Here is a 16,932-nt window from a genome sequence, read left to right as displayed (position 1 = left end):
CTGCTGCACCACACTTACATGCTTTCTTGTGTCCTGCACTGTAGGACAACTTGCCAGTCCTTTGACCTTCATGGAACCTGTCAGCGATGAACCTGGGAGGGCACTTGTTGGTCCTTTGATATGCATAGAACCCATCAGCGACTTGCCTCCTCTGATGTTCATGGAACCCATCACTGACTTTCCTGCATAGCTGCTGGCTGGCCCTCGGATGTTCATGGAGCCCATGACTGTGTTTCCTGGGTCATCAGAGGCTGCTCCACTGACCTGCATGGAACCCTCAACCATATTCTCACTGTCTTCACTCGGCTTGGCAGTTACCCCCCTGGACTTAGTTTTCAACATCCTTCCTTCTTTTTCATGCTGGTGCGTGGAGTTTCAAGACTTGACATTCCCAGGAACAAATACGCACACAGACACAACACATGCATACAGTGCAACAAAGAGAGACAAAGAGGAATAAAAGGAGGAGGAGAAGAAGAGAGAGGAATCTCAAAACATACATCTTGGGTACCAGAGTTGGCTTTCTGCAATGCTAGGCTGGCATCTCGCTTGGAAAAAAAGAGCTAAACCTTGAACAACAAACCCAGATGGAGGGGCTGTATGGTTTGCTTGCCCCACCCCCCAGGGCAGGCTAAGGGCAGCCTGTAACTCATCTGCATCTCAACAAGAGATGCTGTAGTACAGCCCTTCCTTTTCACTCTAATCCAGGACTCCCCAATGTGATGCCCTTCAAGATGCGTTGGACTTCAACCCTAGTCAGCCTGGATGGGCAGAGGATTTAGAAAGTCTTTCCTGGTGAAAGAAAGGTCCAGCCAATAGTGCCACTAACCCTGTCTTACTGGGTTAAGAGACCCATAAGAGAGCTCTCCAAGGACCTAGGGCTTCTTCTCCCCTACTCTCCCTGGAGGATTTCAAGAAGATTTGGGTCCCTCCAAACCAAGAGAACCCAAGAAAGAATCTGGGGCTGACCAAGAAGACTTCACCAGAGGAAGCTGTAATCTTCAGGAACTGTTCTTCTAGATGCAAAGATCTTCTCTCTGACACAGAGGAAGGATCCAAACCAACCCTCCATGTTAGGAAGCACCAGCAGCAGCAGGTGCAACCTCAGTGGCCTTTCAGTATAGGTGGGCCTGTCTAAGGGATCAGAAGCAAAGGTTTTCTTGGGAATAGGAGGCTGACTCTACTGTAGAGTAATATCTGTCCTTGGGAGCCGGGTTTACAGGAACATAGATTAACTGCAGCCGACTTTTGGATGGGGCTCTGAGAGTTCAGCAGATAAAACTCCTCCAGGTGAAGTTGGTTGCTCAGTCAGCATCAGAAGCTAGCAGTGAGTACCTTGATCTCTGAGTTTTCCCTGGATTCCTTTTACAACTTACTTCCTTGATGTTTCCTTATCTCAACAGGCTCCTGAACTCTGACCTTGGTTTTGCTGAGAACTAGCTGTACTGTCTTGACACAGATTTGAACCCTAAATTCCAGGCTCTGATTGTCAGATGGATGAGAGTCTTCACAAAAGAGAAGCCTTCTGGGTTGAGGTTGATGAAGATTCTCAGTCACCCAGGTGGAATTGTCTGTAGGTTGAGTCATGGCAGCTGGATTTCTTTCTTTTTGGTAGAAATGTTTCACTGCTTGTCCAAGCAGCTTCTTCAGTCAGAAGTCCCTGAAGAAGCTGCTTGGACAAGCAGCAAAACGTTTCTACCAAAAAGAAAGAAATCCAGCTGCCATGACTCAACCTACAGACTTCTGGGTTGAGGTACTGCTACTCCTCACCCATTGCCTAATCTCTTTCTAATAGTTCCACTTTCTTTCCTACAACCTTTTCACCTGCCAGCCAGAAGGCTTTGTACAGTCCTCAGCTGTAAGAATGCACAGCCTGTAGGGACAGGACCTCTGCACATTTCCCCCCCAATCGACTGGTTGGTAGAAAACGTGTTGGTGCTACCAAGCAGCCTGATTCTTGCTGGCAAAGCTGATCAGCTCAAAGGCTGATTTGCAGAGTCGCTCAGAGGAAGAGGGCAAAAGGGTGTGTAAGCATGGTGCATTACAAAGGTGCCCACGTGAAAGGGGACACTTGAACCCCATCCTATATGGCAGAGGAGAGGGGAGGTACTCCTGTCGGTTTCATTCATCCCTGCCTAACGGAACCCAACCACTTCTTGGTTTGTCCAATCCTCAGTTACCATAACACCCTGGACTCTTGAGTACAGTTCTTTTTGTGATGTTTCAGGCAGATGTTCTTGCCTTATGAGGTCACGCAGTCCAAGACATCCGCCCACAAACCTCCACAGAGTCCTAATGGAGCCAGATGGGCCTGGAGCTTGATTGGTTGAAGGTGTCCTATATGAACATTCAGCTCACAATCAGCTCACTGCTTGTCTCACAATCCATAAACCAATTAGATTCCTCAATGGCAGGGTTTCTCAACCTCAGCAACTTTAAGATATGTGGACTTCAACTCCCAGAATTCCCCAGCCAGCCTTGCGTATGCACAATTTAACCATTTAAATTGTTGCGTATGCACCATTGAACCTCATTCACTCAATCCACTTCTTTAGCAGGGGGCCACCCTGAATTGTACAGGTGTAAAGACAACTTCACCAGTTGTCTTAGATGGAGAAAGAACAGTAAGATTCCCTCTGCAGTTGCTGCTTTGAAAAAAATAATAGTGATCACATATCAGGATATGCATCAAGAACCACGTCAATCACATACTATAATTTCCAAACCTCAAAAGCTAAACAAACCAATCAGATTTTTTTTCTTTGTTAGAGTGATATCTCACTGTTGCTCCAACAGCTCAGGGTGACATTTTTAACACTACTTCCTCCGTTGTTTATTTATTATTACCCACAATAATTGTTGGAATTACCAGGGGGTCAACTCAGCATTGTCTCATAAGCATAAAAGGGGGGGGGGGCGTTCTGTAGTAAACGCATCTCTATTGTGCTTGTGGGATGTCACATGGGTCACCTGATTTCCACTTCCTCTTCCACCATGGGTTTGGGGATTAACGATCGCCATTACCTGGTGGGGATAGGCCTGCTCCGGAATGAAGATCAGTAGAAAGCAAGACCACATTGCAGTGCCCGAAAAGCCAAAATTAAGATGTTATAGTGGCACCTGACCATAACTGGTGGCCATGGTTGAATGTGTTTTGGGTTTAGCATTCTGAGGATAGTAGAGTAGTTGAGCACATGACATTTTAAGCATTCCAGTACATGTTCTCCACCTACTGAGGGATCTTTACATGTTCTCTACCTACTGAGGGATCTATTCATGTTCTCCACCTACTGAAGGATCTATACATGTTCTCTACCTACTGAAGGATCTATTCATGTTCTCCACCTACTGAGGGATCTATACATGTTCTCTACCTACTGAGGGATCTATTCATGTTCTCCACCTACTGAGGGATCTATTCATGTTCTCTACCTACTGAGGGATCTATACATGTTCTCCACCTACTGAAGGATCTATTCATGTTCTCTACCTACTGAGGGATCTATTAATGTTCTCTATCTACTGAGGGATCTATACATGTTCTCCACCTACTGAAGGATCTATACATGTTCTCCACCTACTGAGGGATCTTTACATGTTCTCTACCTACTGAAGGATCTATTCATGTTCTCTACCTACTGAGGGATCTATTCATGTTCTCTACCTACTGAGGGATCTATTCATGTTCTCCACCTACTGAGGGATCTATACATGTTCTCCACCTACTGAGGGATCTATACATGTTCTCCACCTACTGAGGGATCTATTCATGTTCTCTACCTACTGAGGGATCTATTCATGTTCTCTACCTACTGAGGGATCTATACATGTTCTCCACCTACTGAAGGATCTATTCATGTTCTCTACCTACTGAGGGATCTATTCATGTTCTCCACCTACTGAAGGATCTATACATGTTCTCCACCTACTGAGGGATCTTTACATGTTCTCTACCTACTGAAGGATCTATTCATGTTCTCTATCTACTGAGGGATCTATTCATGTTCTCTACCTACTGAGGGATCTATTCATGTTCTCCACCTACTGAGGGATCTATACATGTTCTCCACCTACTGAGGGATCTATACATGTTCTCCACCTACTGAAGGATCTATACATGTTCTCCACCTACTGAGGGATCTTTACATGTTCTCTACCTACTGAAGGATCTATTCATGTTCTCTATCTACTGAGGGATCTATTCATGTTCTCTACCTACTGAGGGATCTATTCATGTTCTCCACCTACTGAGGGATCTATTCATGTTCTCCACCTACTGAGGGATCTATTCATGTTCTCCACCTACTGAGGGATCTATTCATGTTCTCCACCTACTGAGGGATCTATTCATGTTCTCTACCTACTGAGGGATCTATTCATGTTCTCCACCTACTGAGGGATCTATTCATGTTCTCCACCTACTGAAGGATCTATACATGTTCTCCACCTACTGAGGGATCTTTACATGTTCTCTACCTACTGAAGGATCTATTCATGTTCTCTACCTACTGAGGGATCTATTCATGTTCTCTACCTACTGAGGGATCTATTCATGTTCTCCACCTACTGAGGGATCTATACATGTTCTCCACCTACTGAGGGATCTATACATGTTCTCCACCTACTGAGGGATCTATTCATGTTCTCTACCTACTGAGGGATCTATTCATGTTCTCTACCTACTGAGGGATCTATACATGTTCTCCACCTACTGAAGGATCTATTCATGTTCTCTACCTACTGAGGGATCTATTCATGTTCTCCATCTACTGAAGGATCTATACATGTTCTCCACCTACTGAGGGATCTTTACATGTTCTCTACCTACTGAAGGATCTATTCATGTTCTCTATCTACTGAGGGATCTATTCATGTTCTCTACCTACTGAGGGATCTATTCATGTTCTCCACCTACTGAGGGATCTATATATGTTCTCCACCTACTGAGGGATCTATACATGTTCTCCACCTACTGAAGGATCTATACATGTTCTCCACCTACTGAGGGATCTTTACATGTTCTCTACCTACTGAAGGATCTATTCATGTTCTCTATCTACTGAGGGATCTATTCATGTTCTCTACCTACTGAGGGATCTATTCATGTTCTCCACCTACTGAGGGATCTATTCATGTTCTCTACCTACTGAGGGATCTATTCATGTTCTCCACCTACTGAGGGATCTATTCATGTTCTCTACCTACTGAGGGATCTATTCATGTTCTCCACCTACTGAGGGATCTATTCATGTTCTCCACCTACTGAGGGATCTATTCATGTTCTCCACCTACTGAGGGATCTATACATGTTCTCTACCTACTGAGGGATCTATTCATGTTCTCCACCTACTGAGGGATCTATTCATGTTCTCCACCTACTGAAGGATCTATACATGTTCTCCACCTACTGAGGGATCTTTACATGTTCTCTACCTACTGAAGGATCTATTCATGTTCTCTATCTACTGAGGGATCTATTCATGTTCTCTACCTACTGAGGGATCTATTCATGTTCTCCACCTACTGAGGGATCTATTCATGTTCTCCACCTACTGAGGGATCTATTCATGTTCTCCACCTACTGAGGGATCTATTCATGTTCTCCACCTACTGAGGGATCTATTCATGTTCTCTACCTACTGAGGGATCTATTCATGTTCTCCACCTACTGAGGGATCTATTCATGTTCTCCACCTACTGAGGGATCTATTCATGTTCTCTACCTACTGAGGGATCTATACATGTTCTCTACCTACTGAGGGATCTATTCATGTTCTCCACCTACTGAGGGATCTATTCATGTTCTCCACCTACTGAGGGATCTTTACATGTTCTCCACCTACTGAGGGATCTATACATGTTCTCCACCTACTGAGGGATCTATTCATGTTCTCCACCTACTGAGGGATCTATTCATGTTCTCCACCTACTGAGGGATCTATTCATGTTCTCCACCTACTGAGGGATCTATACATGTTCTCTACCTACTGAGGGATCTATTCATGTTCTCTACCTACTGAGGGATCTATACATGTTCTCTACCTACTGAGGGATCTATTCATGTTCTCCACCTACTGAGGGATCTATTCATGTTCTCCACCTACTGAGGGATCTATACATGTTCTCCACCTACTGAGGGATCTATACATGTTCTCCACCTACTGAAGGATCTATACATGTTCTCCACCTACTGAGGGATCTATTCATGTTCTTTACCTACTGAGGGATCTATTCATGTTCTCCACCTACTGAGGGATCTATTCATGTTCTCCACCTACTGAGGGATCTATTCATGTTCTCTACCTACTGAGGGATCTATTCATGTTCTCCACCTACTGAGGGATCTATTCATGTTCTCCACCTACTGAGGGATCTATTCATGTTCTCTACCTACTGAGGGATCTATTCATGTTCTCCACCTACTGAGGGATCTATTCATGTTCTCTACCTACTGAGGGATCTATTCATGTTCTCCACCTACTGAGGGATCTATACATGTTCTCCACCTACTGAGGGATCTATTCATGTTCTCTACCTACTGAGGGATCTATTCATGTTCTCCACCTACTGAGGGATCTATTCATGTTCTCCACCTACTGAGGGATCTATACATGTTCTCCACCTACTGAGGGATCTATTCATGTTCTCTACCTACTGAGGGATCTATTCATGTTCTCCACCTACTGAGGGATCTATTCATGTTCTCTACCTACTGAGGGATCTATTCATGTTCTCCACCTACTGAGGGATCTATACATGTTCTCCACCTACTGAGGGATCTATTCATGTTCTCTACCTACTGAGGGATCTATTCATGTTCTCCACCTACTGAGGGATCTATTCATGTTCTCCACCTACTGAGGGATCTATACATGTTCTCCACCTACTGAGGGATCTATACATGTTCTCCACCTACTGAAGGATCTATTCATGTTCTCTATCTACTGAGGGATCTATTCATGTTCTTTACCTACTGAGGGATCTATTCATGTTCTCCACCTACTGAGGGATCTATTCATGTTCTCCACCTACTGAGGGATCTATTCATGTTCTCTACCTACTGAGGGATCTATTCATGTTCTCCACCTACTGAGGGATCTATTCATGTTCTCCACCTACTGAGGGATCTATTCATGTTCTCCACCTACTGAGGGATCTATACATGTTCTCTACCTACTGAGGGATCTATTCATGTTCTCCACCTACTGAGGGATCTATTCATGTTCTCCACCTACTGAGGGATCTATTCATGTTCTCCACCTACTGAGGGATCTATTCATGTTCTCCACCTACTGAGGGATCTATTCATGTTCTCCACCTACTGAGGGATCTATTCATGTTCTCCACCTACTGAGGGATCTATACATGTTCTCTACCTACTGAGGGATCTATTCATGTTCTCTACCTACTGAGGGATCTATACATGTTCTCTACCTACTGAGGGATCTATTCATGTTCTCCACCTACTGAGGGATCTATTCATGTTCTCCACCTACTGAGGGATCTATACATGTTCTCCACCTACTGAGGGATCTATACATGTTCTCCACCTACTGAAGGATCTATACATGTTCTCCACCTACTGAGGGATCTATTCATGTTCTTTACCTACTGAGGGATCTATTCATGTTCTCCACCTACTGAGGGATCTATTCATGTTCTCCACCTACTGAGGGATCTATTCATGTTCTCCACCTACTGAGGGATCTATTCATGTTCTCTACCTACTGAGGGATCTATTCATGTTCTCCACCTACTGAGGGATCTATTCATGTTCTCTACCTACTGAGGGATCTATTCATGTTCTCCACCTACTGAGGGATCTATTCATGTTCTCTACCTACTGAGGGATCTATTCATGTTCTCCACCTACTGAGGGATCTATTCATGTTCTCTACCTACTGAGGGATCTATTCATGTTCTCCACCTACTGAGGGATCTATTCATGTTCTCCACCTACTGAGGGATCTATTCATGTTCTCCACCTACTGAGGGATCTATACATGTTCTCTACCTACTGAGGGATCTATTCATGTTCTCCACCTACTGAGGGATCTATTCATGTTCTCTACCTACTGAGGGATCTATTCATGTTCTCCACCTACTGAGGGATCTATTCATGTTCTCCACCTACTGAGGGATCTATTCATGTTCTCTACCTACTGAGGGATCTATTCATGTTCTCCACCTACTGAGGGATCTATTCATGTTCTCTACCTACTGAGGGATCTATTCATGTTCTCCACCTACTGAGGGATCTATACATGTTCTCCACCTACTGAGGGATCTATTCATGTTCTCCACCTACTGAGGGATCTATACATGTTCTCCACCTACTGAGGGATCTATACATGTTCTCCACCTACTGAAGGATCTATTCATGTTCTCTATCTACTGAGGGATCTATTCATGTTCTTTACCTACTGAGGGATCTATTCATGTTCTCCACCTACTGAGGGATCTATACATGTTCTCCACCTACTGAGGGATCTATTCATGTTCTCCACCTACTGAGGGATCTATTCATGTTCTCCACCTACTGAGGGATCTATTCATGTTCTCTACCTACTGAGGGATCTATTCATGTTCTCTACCTACTGAGGGATCTATTCATGTTCTCCACCTACTGAGGGATCTATACATGTTCTCCACCTACTGAGGGATCTATTCATGTTCTCCACCTACTGAGGGATCTATTCATGTTCTCTACCTACTGAGGGATCTATACATGTTCTCTACCTACTGAGGGATCTATTCATGTTCTCCACCTACTGAGGGATCTATTCATGTTCTCCACCTACTGAGGGATCTTTACATGTTCTCCACCTACTGAGGGATCTATACATGTTCTCCACCTACTGAGGGATCTATTCATGTTCTCCACCTACTGAGGGATCTATTCATGTTCTCCACCTACTGAGGGATCTATTCATGTTCTCCACCTACTGAGGGATCTATTCATGTTCTCCACCTACTGAGGGATCTATTCATGTTCTCCACCTACTGAGGGATCTATACATGTTCTCTACCTACTGAGGGATCTATTCATGTTCTCTACCTACTGAGGGATCTATACATGTTCTCTACCTACTGAGGGATCTATTCATGTTCTCCACCTACTGAGGGATCTATTCATGTTCTCCACCTACTGAGGGATCTATACATGTTCTCCACCTACTGAGGGATCTATACATGTTCTCCACCTACTGAAGGATCTATACATGTTCTCCACCTACTGAGGGATCTATTCATGTTCTTTACCTACTGAGGGATCTATTCATGTTCTCCACCTACTGAGGGATCTATTCATGTTCTCCACCTACTGAGGGATCTATTCATGTTCTCCACCTACTGAGGGATCTATTCATGTTCTCCACCTACTGAGGGATCTATTCATGTTCTCCACCTACTGAGGGATCTATTCATGTTCTCTACCTACTGAGGGATCTATTCATGTTCTCCACCTACTGAGGGATCTATTCATGTTCTCCACCTACTGAGGGATCTATTCATGTTCTCCACCTACTGAGGGATCTATACATGTTCTCCACCTACTGAGGGATCTATTCATGTTCTCTACCTACTGAGGGATCTATTCATGTTCTCCACCTACTGAGGGATCTATTCATGTTCTCCACCTACTGAGGGATCTATACATGTTCTCCACCTACTGAGGGATCTATACATGTTCTCCACCTACTGAAGGATCTATTCATGTTCTCTATCTACTGAGGGATCTATTCATGTTCTTTACCTACTGAGGGATCTATTCATGTTCTCCACCTACTGAGGGATCTATTCATGTTCTCCACCTACTGAGGGATCTATTCATGTTCTCTACCTACTGAGGGATCTATTCATGTTCTCCACCTACTGAGGGATCTATTCATGTTCTCCACCTACTGAGGGATCTATTCATGTTCTCCACCTACTGAGGGATCTATTCATGTTCTCTACCTACTGAGGGATCTATTCATGTTCTCCACCTACTGAGGGATCTATTCATGTTCTCCACCTACTGAGGGATCTATTCATGTTCTCTACCTACTGAGGGATCTATTCATGTTCTCCACCTACTGAGGGATCTATTCATGTTCTCCACCTACTGAGGGATCTATTCATGTTCTCTACCTACTGAGGGATCTATTCATGTTCTCCACCTACTGAGGGATCTATTCATGTTCTCTACCTACTGAGGGATCTATTCATGTTCTCCACCTACTGAGGGATCTATTCATGTTCTCCACCTACTGAGGGATCTATTCATGTTCTCTACCTACTGAGGGATCTATTCATGTTCTCCACCTACTGAGGGATCTATTCATGTTCTCTACCTACTGAGGGATCTATTCATGTTCTCTACCTACTGAGGGATCTATTCATGTTCTCCACCTACTGAGGGATCTATTCATGTTCTCCACCTACTGAGGGATCTATTCATGTTCTCCACCTACTGAGGGATCTATTCATGTTCTCCACCTACTGAGGGATCTATTCATGTTCTCTACCTACTGAGGGATCTATTCATGTTCTCCACCTACTGAGGGATCTATTCATGTTCTCCACCTACTGAGGGATCTATTCATGTTCTCTACCTACTGAGGGATCTATTCATGTTCTCCACCTACTGAGGGATCTATTCATGTTCTCTACCTACTGAGGGATCTATTCATGTTCTCCACCTACTGAGGGATCTATTCATGTTCTCCACCTACTGAGGGATCTATTCATGTTCTCTACCTACTGAGGGATCTATTCATGTTCTCCACCTACTGAGGGATCTATTCATGTTCTCCACCTACTGAGGGATCTATTCATGTTCTCCACCTACTGAGGGATCTATTCATGTTCTCCACCTACTGAGGGATCTATTCATGTTCTCCACCTACTGAGGGATCTATTCATGTTCTCTACCTACTGAGGGATCTATTCATGTTCTCTACCTACTGAGGGATCTATTCATGTTCTCCACCTACTGAGGGATCTATTCATGTTCTCTACCTACTGAGGGATCTATTCATGTTCTCCACCTACTGAGGGATCTATTCATGTTCTCCACCTACTGAGGGATCTATTCATGTTCTCCACCTACTGAGGGATCTATACAACTGACAAACAATGGAAACAATGTTGACGCAGTCACTGTTTATCTCTCTCTCTCTCTACTATTAAACTCTCGTGCTTGTTTTCTTTTTTTAGTTGCTACTGAACCTTTTTTTCAGAAGAGACTCAAAACTAAAGCCAGAAGGAAAGTGTGTCTGTGCATGTGTATGCATGTGTGTGGATATAAATACACATATATTCGTTTTGCTGATCTAAGCAGATTTCTGATTAGAAAGCTATCCCAACATTAGGAAATTAAGCTGTTTTCCCATGGACTGAAGTTACTCCTACCTTGGGCATTTCTTCAAAGGCTCTTTTGGAAATACAACACACAGTGTAGACTGTTATTAATATGCGTTATTTACAAAAGACTTGCCCATTGGCACGGCATAGGTTATATTTAGCTAACCAGAGATTGACGAAAGAGGGATACTGTAGTTCAAACTCTGCTCTCAATATTCATGCCCCAGAGCAGTGTTTCTCAACCTTGGCCACTTTAAGACTTGTGGACTTCAACTCCCAGAATTCTGGGAGTTGAAGTCCACACATCTTAAAGTGGCCAAAGTTGAGAAACACTGCCCCAGAGTCTTTGCTCTGTAATATAGGATGGGCCTCCAAATATTGGTACTTCATCTGCTTTAACAACCTGATCATTAGCCAACTATCAGGAACTTCTCCTGCCCCTTGTTCTTTCCAAGTTTAGAACAGTCTTTAAAGACCAAGGACCAGAAGAAATATCTGGAACTGGCAACTGGCCACCAAGGAGTTGTAAGTGGTCCCCAAGCACTTCTGGAGTGGGGGGAGGGGGCAAACAGCCTAATTTTTGCATGGGGTGCTTGTCACATCCCGTTTGGAGATGCCAACAGGTACCTTTATTTTCTCCTTAAGGAAAGGACCCCATCTCAGTGACATTTTGCATTTTGAAGGTGCTAGGTTTAATCCCTGACACCTCCAGAGAGAGTTAGAAAGACCTCCTACTTGAAACATTGGACAGCTGCTGCCAGTCAGTGTCAGCAATAGAGGTGATATGGCCTGCTTCAATACAGTACGAGGTCTGTTGCCTATAGAAATCTCATGTTCAACCTTTGGCATCTCCCACTAGGAAAAATTGTTGTCAGGAGAGCTTGAAAGCATCTGCCAGCCAGTACTGGTAATACTGAGTTAAATAGCCAAGGTATAAAATAGTCTCCGCTTTCCTTATAGAAGGATCCTAGTTTGAACTGTAGCATTTCAGGTGCTGCCAGTCAGCGTCTGCAACAGAAGCTAAATGGACTAGATCAGATTCAGTAGAGGGCAAATTCCTGTTTACTGTTTACCTAATGAAGGATCCTAGCTTGATCCTTGACATGCTTGTGAGGCTGAAAAAAATCCTTGCTGAAATCATGGGAGCAGCTGCCAGTCAGTGTTGGTGACAGAGATTAGATAAGCAAAGGAGAACAATTCCATTCTGCCTACAGAAGGTCCCTAGTTCAAATCTTGGCATCTCCGGTTACGGCTGGAACAGGTCCTGCCTAGAAAGCAGCCTCCTTGGGCCAGCTGAGTTAGAATCTGACTCAATATGAAGCAGCTTCTAAATGTCAGAAAAGTTTTACTCTTCTTTTTTTTAAAAAAGCAGCCCATTGACCCCCTGCCCATGCTTGAGAGCCACTCACCTTTTCCAGCTTTTCAAAATGTTCCCGCAAGAACTTCATCGGCCGATCGGGTTTAGCAATGCAGAGGTTCACGATGCACTCCTTCAGGATTTGCTGGATGTTGTGTTTCTGAACGTAGATCTCACATCCCTTTAAGCTCTCGTCTTCTTCTCCATTGCAGGAGGAGGAAGCGGCCGCCATCTTTGTAAGGGTCAACTGACGACAACCCTGGATGAGGAGGTGGTGGGACTTGAGAGGAGGAACGACATCCATCTCCAAATTCTTCATGGAGACGGAGCCTTTTCCTCCGACCAAACAGCCACCCACGTTCAGCCCTCTGAAATCATCTGGAGCATATAGGGCGTGATATCATTCAAACCTCTTGAGCACCAAGGTGGTCACATTGCAAAGGCCCCATGGGTTACAAGCCATGAGCTCTTTATCAGAGATTTACTGAAAATGCAGCCTCTATTTATCCAAGCCAGTCCTACTTGTGCAGCCTGGAACCCAAAACCCACAGCTTTTGCAGGCTCGTGAGAGACAGGCTTGCCATTCAAAATTGGGGAATATAAGAATATTGGGACTTTGGCTCATAGAAATTGGATTTTTTCCCCCCTTTGTGGCCTCAAAATCTACCATATTGTTCAAATGGCTGCACCGTTGTCAAATTCTAAACAGTTTATAAATATCCCCCAGCATAAGTGGTGGGCAGACCCAAAACCCCCAGACCTTTCTGTATAGTCCTGGATGTTGTCAACTCCTGAGAAAGCATGGTTACTTCAGTAATAAACTCACATGAGAGAAAGACACATCTTTTTCACTGAAACCAACAAGCTGAATTTCTCACATTTGTTTACACAAATGATGTCTACCCTTCTGGGTGTTTTGGATGCCAAGCTCATCCGAAAGAAAGGTTCTGTGACATTCCCTGGAATGTGCAAGGGAGGAAAAGCAGATTCTCTAACATCATTCATTCATGGATTTGGAGTCCGATATTCAAAACACTTTCGCCTCCCCCCACCAGGTACCCCTCTGGTGGGCTAAAATTAGCCATCTTTGGAAGACGATCTACAAGGCTTCTAAAAGCCAAATGCATCCTCCCCACTCAGAAACTACCCGGTGCCTTCAACAGAATCTTAGTGGGCAGGATCGGAATTAAATTTTGGATCCAATCCGATCCAGAGTATTCTACTGTCTTCAAAGAGGGCAGAGTAGGGAGATCCCTACTTCCCTTTTTTGCAAAAACAGAAGGAAAAAAAACCCCTTTTTCTCATCATCCCAAGCCACAGCTATGGCATTAGGAAGAGCAACCCAGGACTGTCAACCCTGATTATTTTTTTTAAATGCTGGGGCAAGGAAGCTCCCCCCCACCCCCCCGCAGCATGCTTGCCTCTCTCCCTTGTTAACTGGATGGAGGGGGAGAAGAATCTTCAGCCTCCCCCCCCCCCACCTTTCGTTCTTTGCCTCCATCAGCAACAGCTCTTTTGTGCAGAATTAAATCTCAGCCATTGTTGCTGGGGAAACAAGGGAAGAAGGATGGATGGAAAGAGAGAATGCAAATATATGCAAGAGAGAAGGGTTTTTTTGGTGGGGGGAGTAAGGGCAGGCTTGGATGGGCAAGGAGTATATAAATACCTGGTATCTGGCTCAGACAGCAGTTTCTTCCAGCTCCCCGTTATTCGCAGTAGAAATCTCTTCCAGCTGCTAGGTAGCTTTGGGGGGGGGATTTCCCCCTCCCCCCAATGTTCCGGATGTGTTCTCGGGAAAATCCCCAGCAAAAAAGACAATGGAGTCAGGCAGTCACCCCCGTCCTTAGATGATCTCACTGCCTATCTTCCCCCCTCCCCCTCCCCCTCCGAATGTACACCCCCCACCCTTGCACACAAAGCGTTAAAAGTCTCTGGCTCAAACCACCATTCCCTGCGCAGGAAGTTGTCTGTCACACCAAGCTCAGCCTCTTTTTCCTGCAGGGAGAAAACAACCAGGCTGGAAAGGAACCAGCATTCAGTTGGAGGCTGCCAGGCTGGGGATTCCCAACTGGGGGGAATCGCATCCCTTGAGGGGGTGAAATTAAGGTCCAGGGGTGTGCAGGTGGGAGCTGGACAAGTCCCTTGTTCCCCAATGAAAGAACTGGTTTTGCCTGAAGTGTCTGGTATATGACACCAGCTAAATTGTCTAAAACATATAAAGCAGACTTTCTCAACCTTGGGAACTTCAAAATGTGTGGACTTCAACTCCCAGAATTCCCCAGCCAGCATGGCTGGCTGGGGAATTCTGGAAGTTGAAGTCCACATATCTTAAAGTGGCCAAGTTTGAGGAGCAGTGACCTAGAGCACTCATTGAAGTCTACCAGGGAGCCAAGCCATGTGTGAAAAGTTGTTTATGCTTACCTTCTTGGGACAACATGGTCTATTTATGAGAAGACAACAAAGCCCCAAGGGTGCAGTTGAATGGAATGCTCTCTAGCTATCATCCATTCCCAACAGAGAAGCACCAGCTTATTGATTTATAAACACCCTGAGATCTTCTGGAAGAAGCTCCAATGAAACCAGCACCTTCTTTCTGTGCTCCTTTTCACTCCCTCCCTTGACCCACCTCTTGCAACCCCTACCCATTCATCCTGTTCATTCTCTCCCTTTGCACTAAACACTTCTCTTTCTCAATCTTCCTGCATCCCGCATCCTTCAGTGCCATCCCCTTCTGCCCCTTTTTTCACTCTCACTTTCCCAACCACACCTGTCTTTCTTTACTGAAGTCTTCTCATTCCTGGTATGCATGAATATACATGTTATACAGAATATACATACTGTAATACACACACACAAAATTAAAAAATAGCATAAGGCAAAAGTCTTGTGGCACATTAGAAACAAGCCCATGGCACACCTGCAGGCCACGGCACATCAGTTGAGAACCACTGTTCTAGAACAATGTTTCTCAACCTTGGCAACTTGAAGATGTGTGGACTTCAACTCCCAGAATTCCCTAGCCGGCTTGTGTGGACTTCAACTCCCAGAACTCCCCATAGCACGATCCAGACAATTTTGGGGATCAAATCGGAAATGAAACCACAATTTCTTTTATTAGGTATAATTCCAGAACATATTATAAAAATACCATAATTTATTAAGATCTCACATCTGTGAGGATAAACTTTGCAGTCTTGAAAAAAAGTCAGATTGAAAAGTTAACCATGGAGAATACACAGCTATGGCAAAACTAACAGCATGTCTGTCTGTGTGTGTAAATTTAAGCAAGACTGGCTTCCATGTATATTACATATTACACAACAGGTAGATACAAACATTTAGAGTTTGGATTTTAAAGCTTCCATCAACAGGCACTGCAAGTTGGTTGAAAGACAAAGAAGGGGAAGTCAAAAATCAAATATTTACCTATATTATTTTTATGTTTTTCTTTTTTTAAACATTTATAAACAATAACATAGTGGAGATTTTGGCATTAAACTCAAAAATTTATACTTTTTTAGTATCATAAAAATAACTGAATAGACTCTGCTTGGAATCCTTACTAATGTCCTATTGAGTAAATTGCACCACCTCAGTAATTCATTCAAAGATAATACCTTTTTTTAATATATACCTTTGTTTTAAATAAAAGGATTATAATAAGGCGAAATAAAAACATAAACACAGAGTACTTTTGATATACTTCTTAAAAGAGGAAAATGAATGTATCTATTTATATTTGTATACACTGTATCACCGTTAAAGTTTTTTTTAAAATGTGTATTTTGCAGCAGTAATTATGCCAAAGAACACATCTGCAATCCATAAACGAGTCATTCAGGTAAGCAGCATGATAGTAATTATTTTTTTTAAAAATGTCATTCAAATACTGCAAAAAAGCAGGATGGAAGGAGGCATTTTTGCAAACAGTTTCTTGAATCTGCTGGTGCCTTGAACACTGATTTGAGCATAGAGTGTTTGCTAAGTTGCCTGCCTCCCTGTGAGTAACCTCATAAGCGTCTTGTTGCAAGGTCAAAACTGAGGAGCACATTCCCCATAAACGGCCTATGAGGATAGAAATGCACATACAGTAGTCATCTCCCAGAATTCCCAGCCGTGCTGGAGAATTCTGGGAGTTGAAGTTCCCCGCAGAGGAAGCCAGAGGGAGAAGCTCGCCCGGCCTTCCGGCCCCGCCGTCAAGCGCGCCGTCAAGCGCGGCGGCTGCCGCG

General features: G+C 44.0%; 1 protein-coding gene across 2 annotated transcripts in view; it reads right to left on the bottom strand.

The window, feature by feature from the left end:
* Nucleotides 1–14,502, bottom strand: part of PRKAR1B (protein kinase cAMP-dependent type I regulatory subunit beta) — a 75,782-nt gene extending 61,280 nt beyond the window's left edge. The window contains exons 1-2 of one of the 2 annotated variants that reach the window (XM_063314894.1): nucleotides 14,370–14,502; nucleotides 12,756–12,962 (exon numbers count right to left, since the gene is read on the bottom strand). In XM_063314894.1, coding sequence (XP_063170964.1) covers nucleotides 12,756–12,935 — 180 coding nt within the window. In that variant the 5' untranslated portion in view covers nucleotides 12,936–12,962; nucleotides 14,370–14,502. Of the gene's footprint in view, nucleotides 1–12,755; nucleotides 13,038–14,369 lie in introns of those variants that run through there. The other variant, XM_063314892.1, reaches the window with a different exon arrangement.
* Between the last annotated feature and the right edge of the window lie 2,430 nt (nucleotides 14,503–16,932).

The sequence above is a fragment of the Candoia aspera genome, chromosome 14, assembly GCF_035149785.1.
Source record: "Candoia aspera isolate rCanAsp1 chromosome 14, rCanAsp1.hap2, whole genome shotgun sequence".
Taxonomy (NCBI): Eukaryota; Metazoa; Chordata; class Lepidosauria; order Squamata; family Boidae; genus Candoia; species Candoia aspera.
This window is presented reverse-complemented; position numbering and strand designations above follow the sequence as displayed.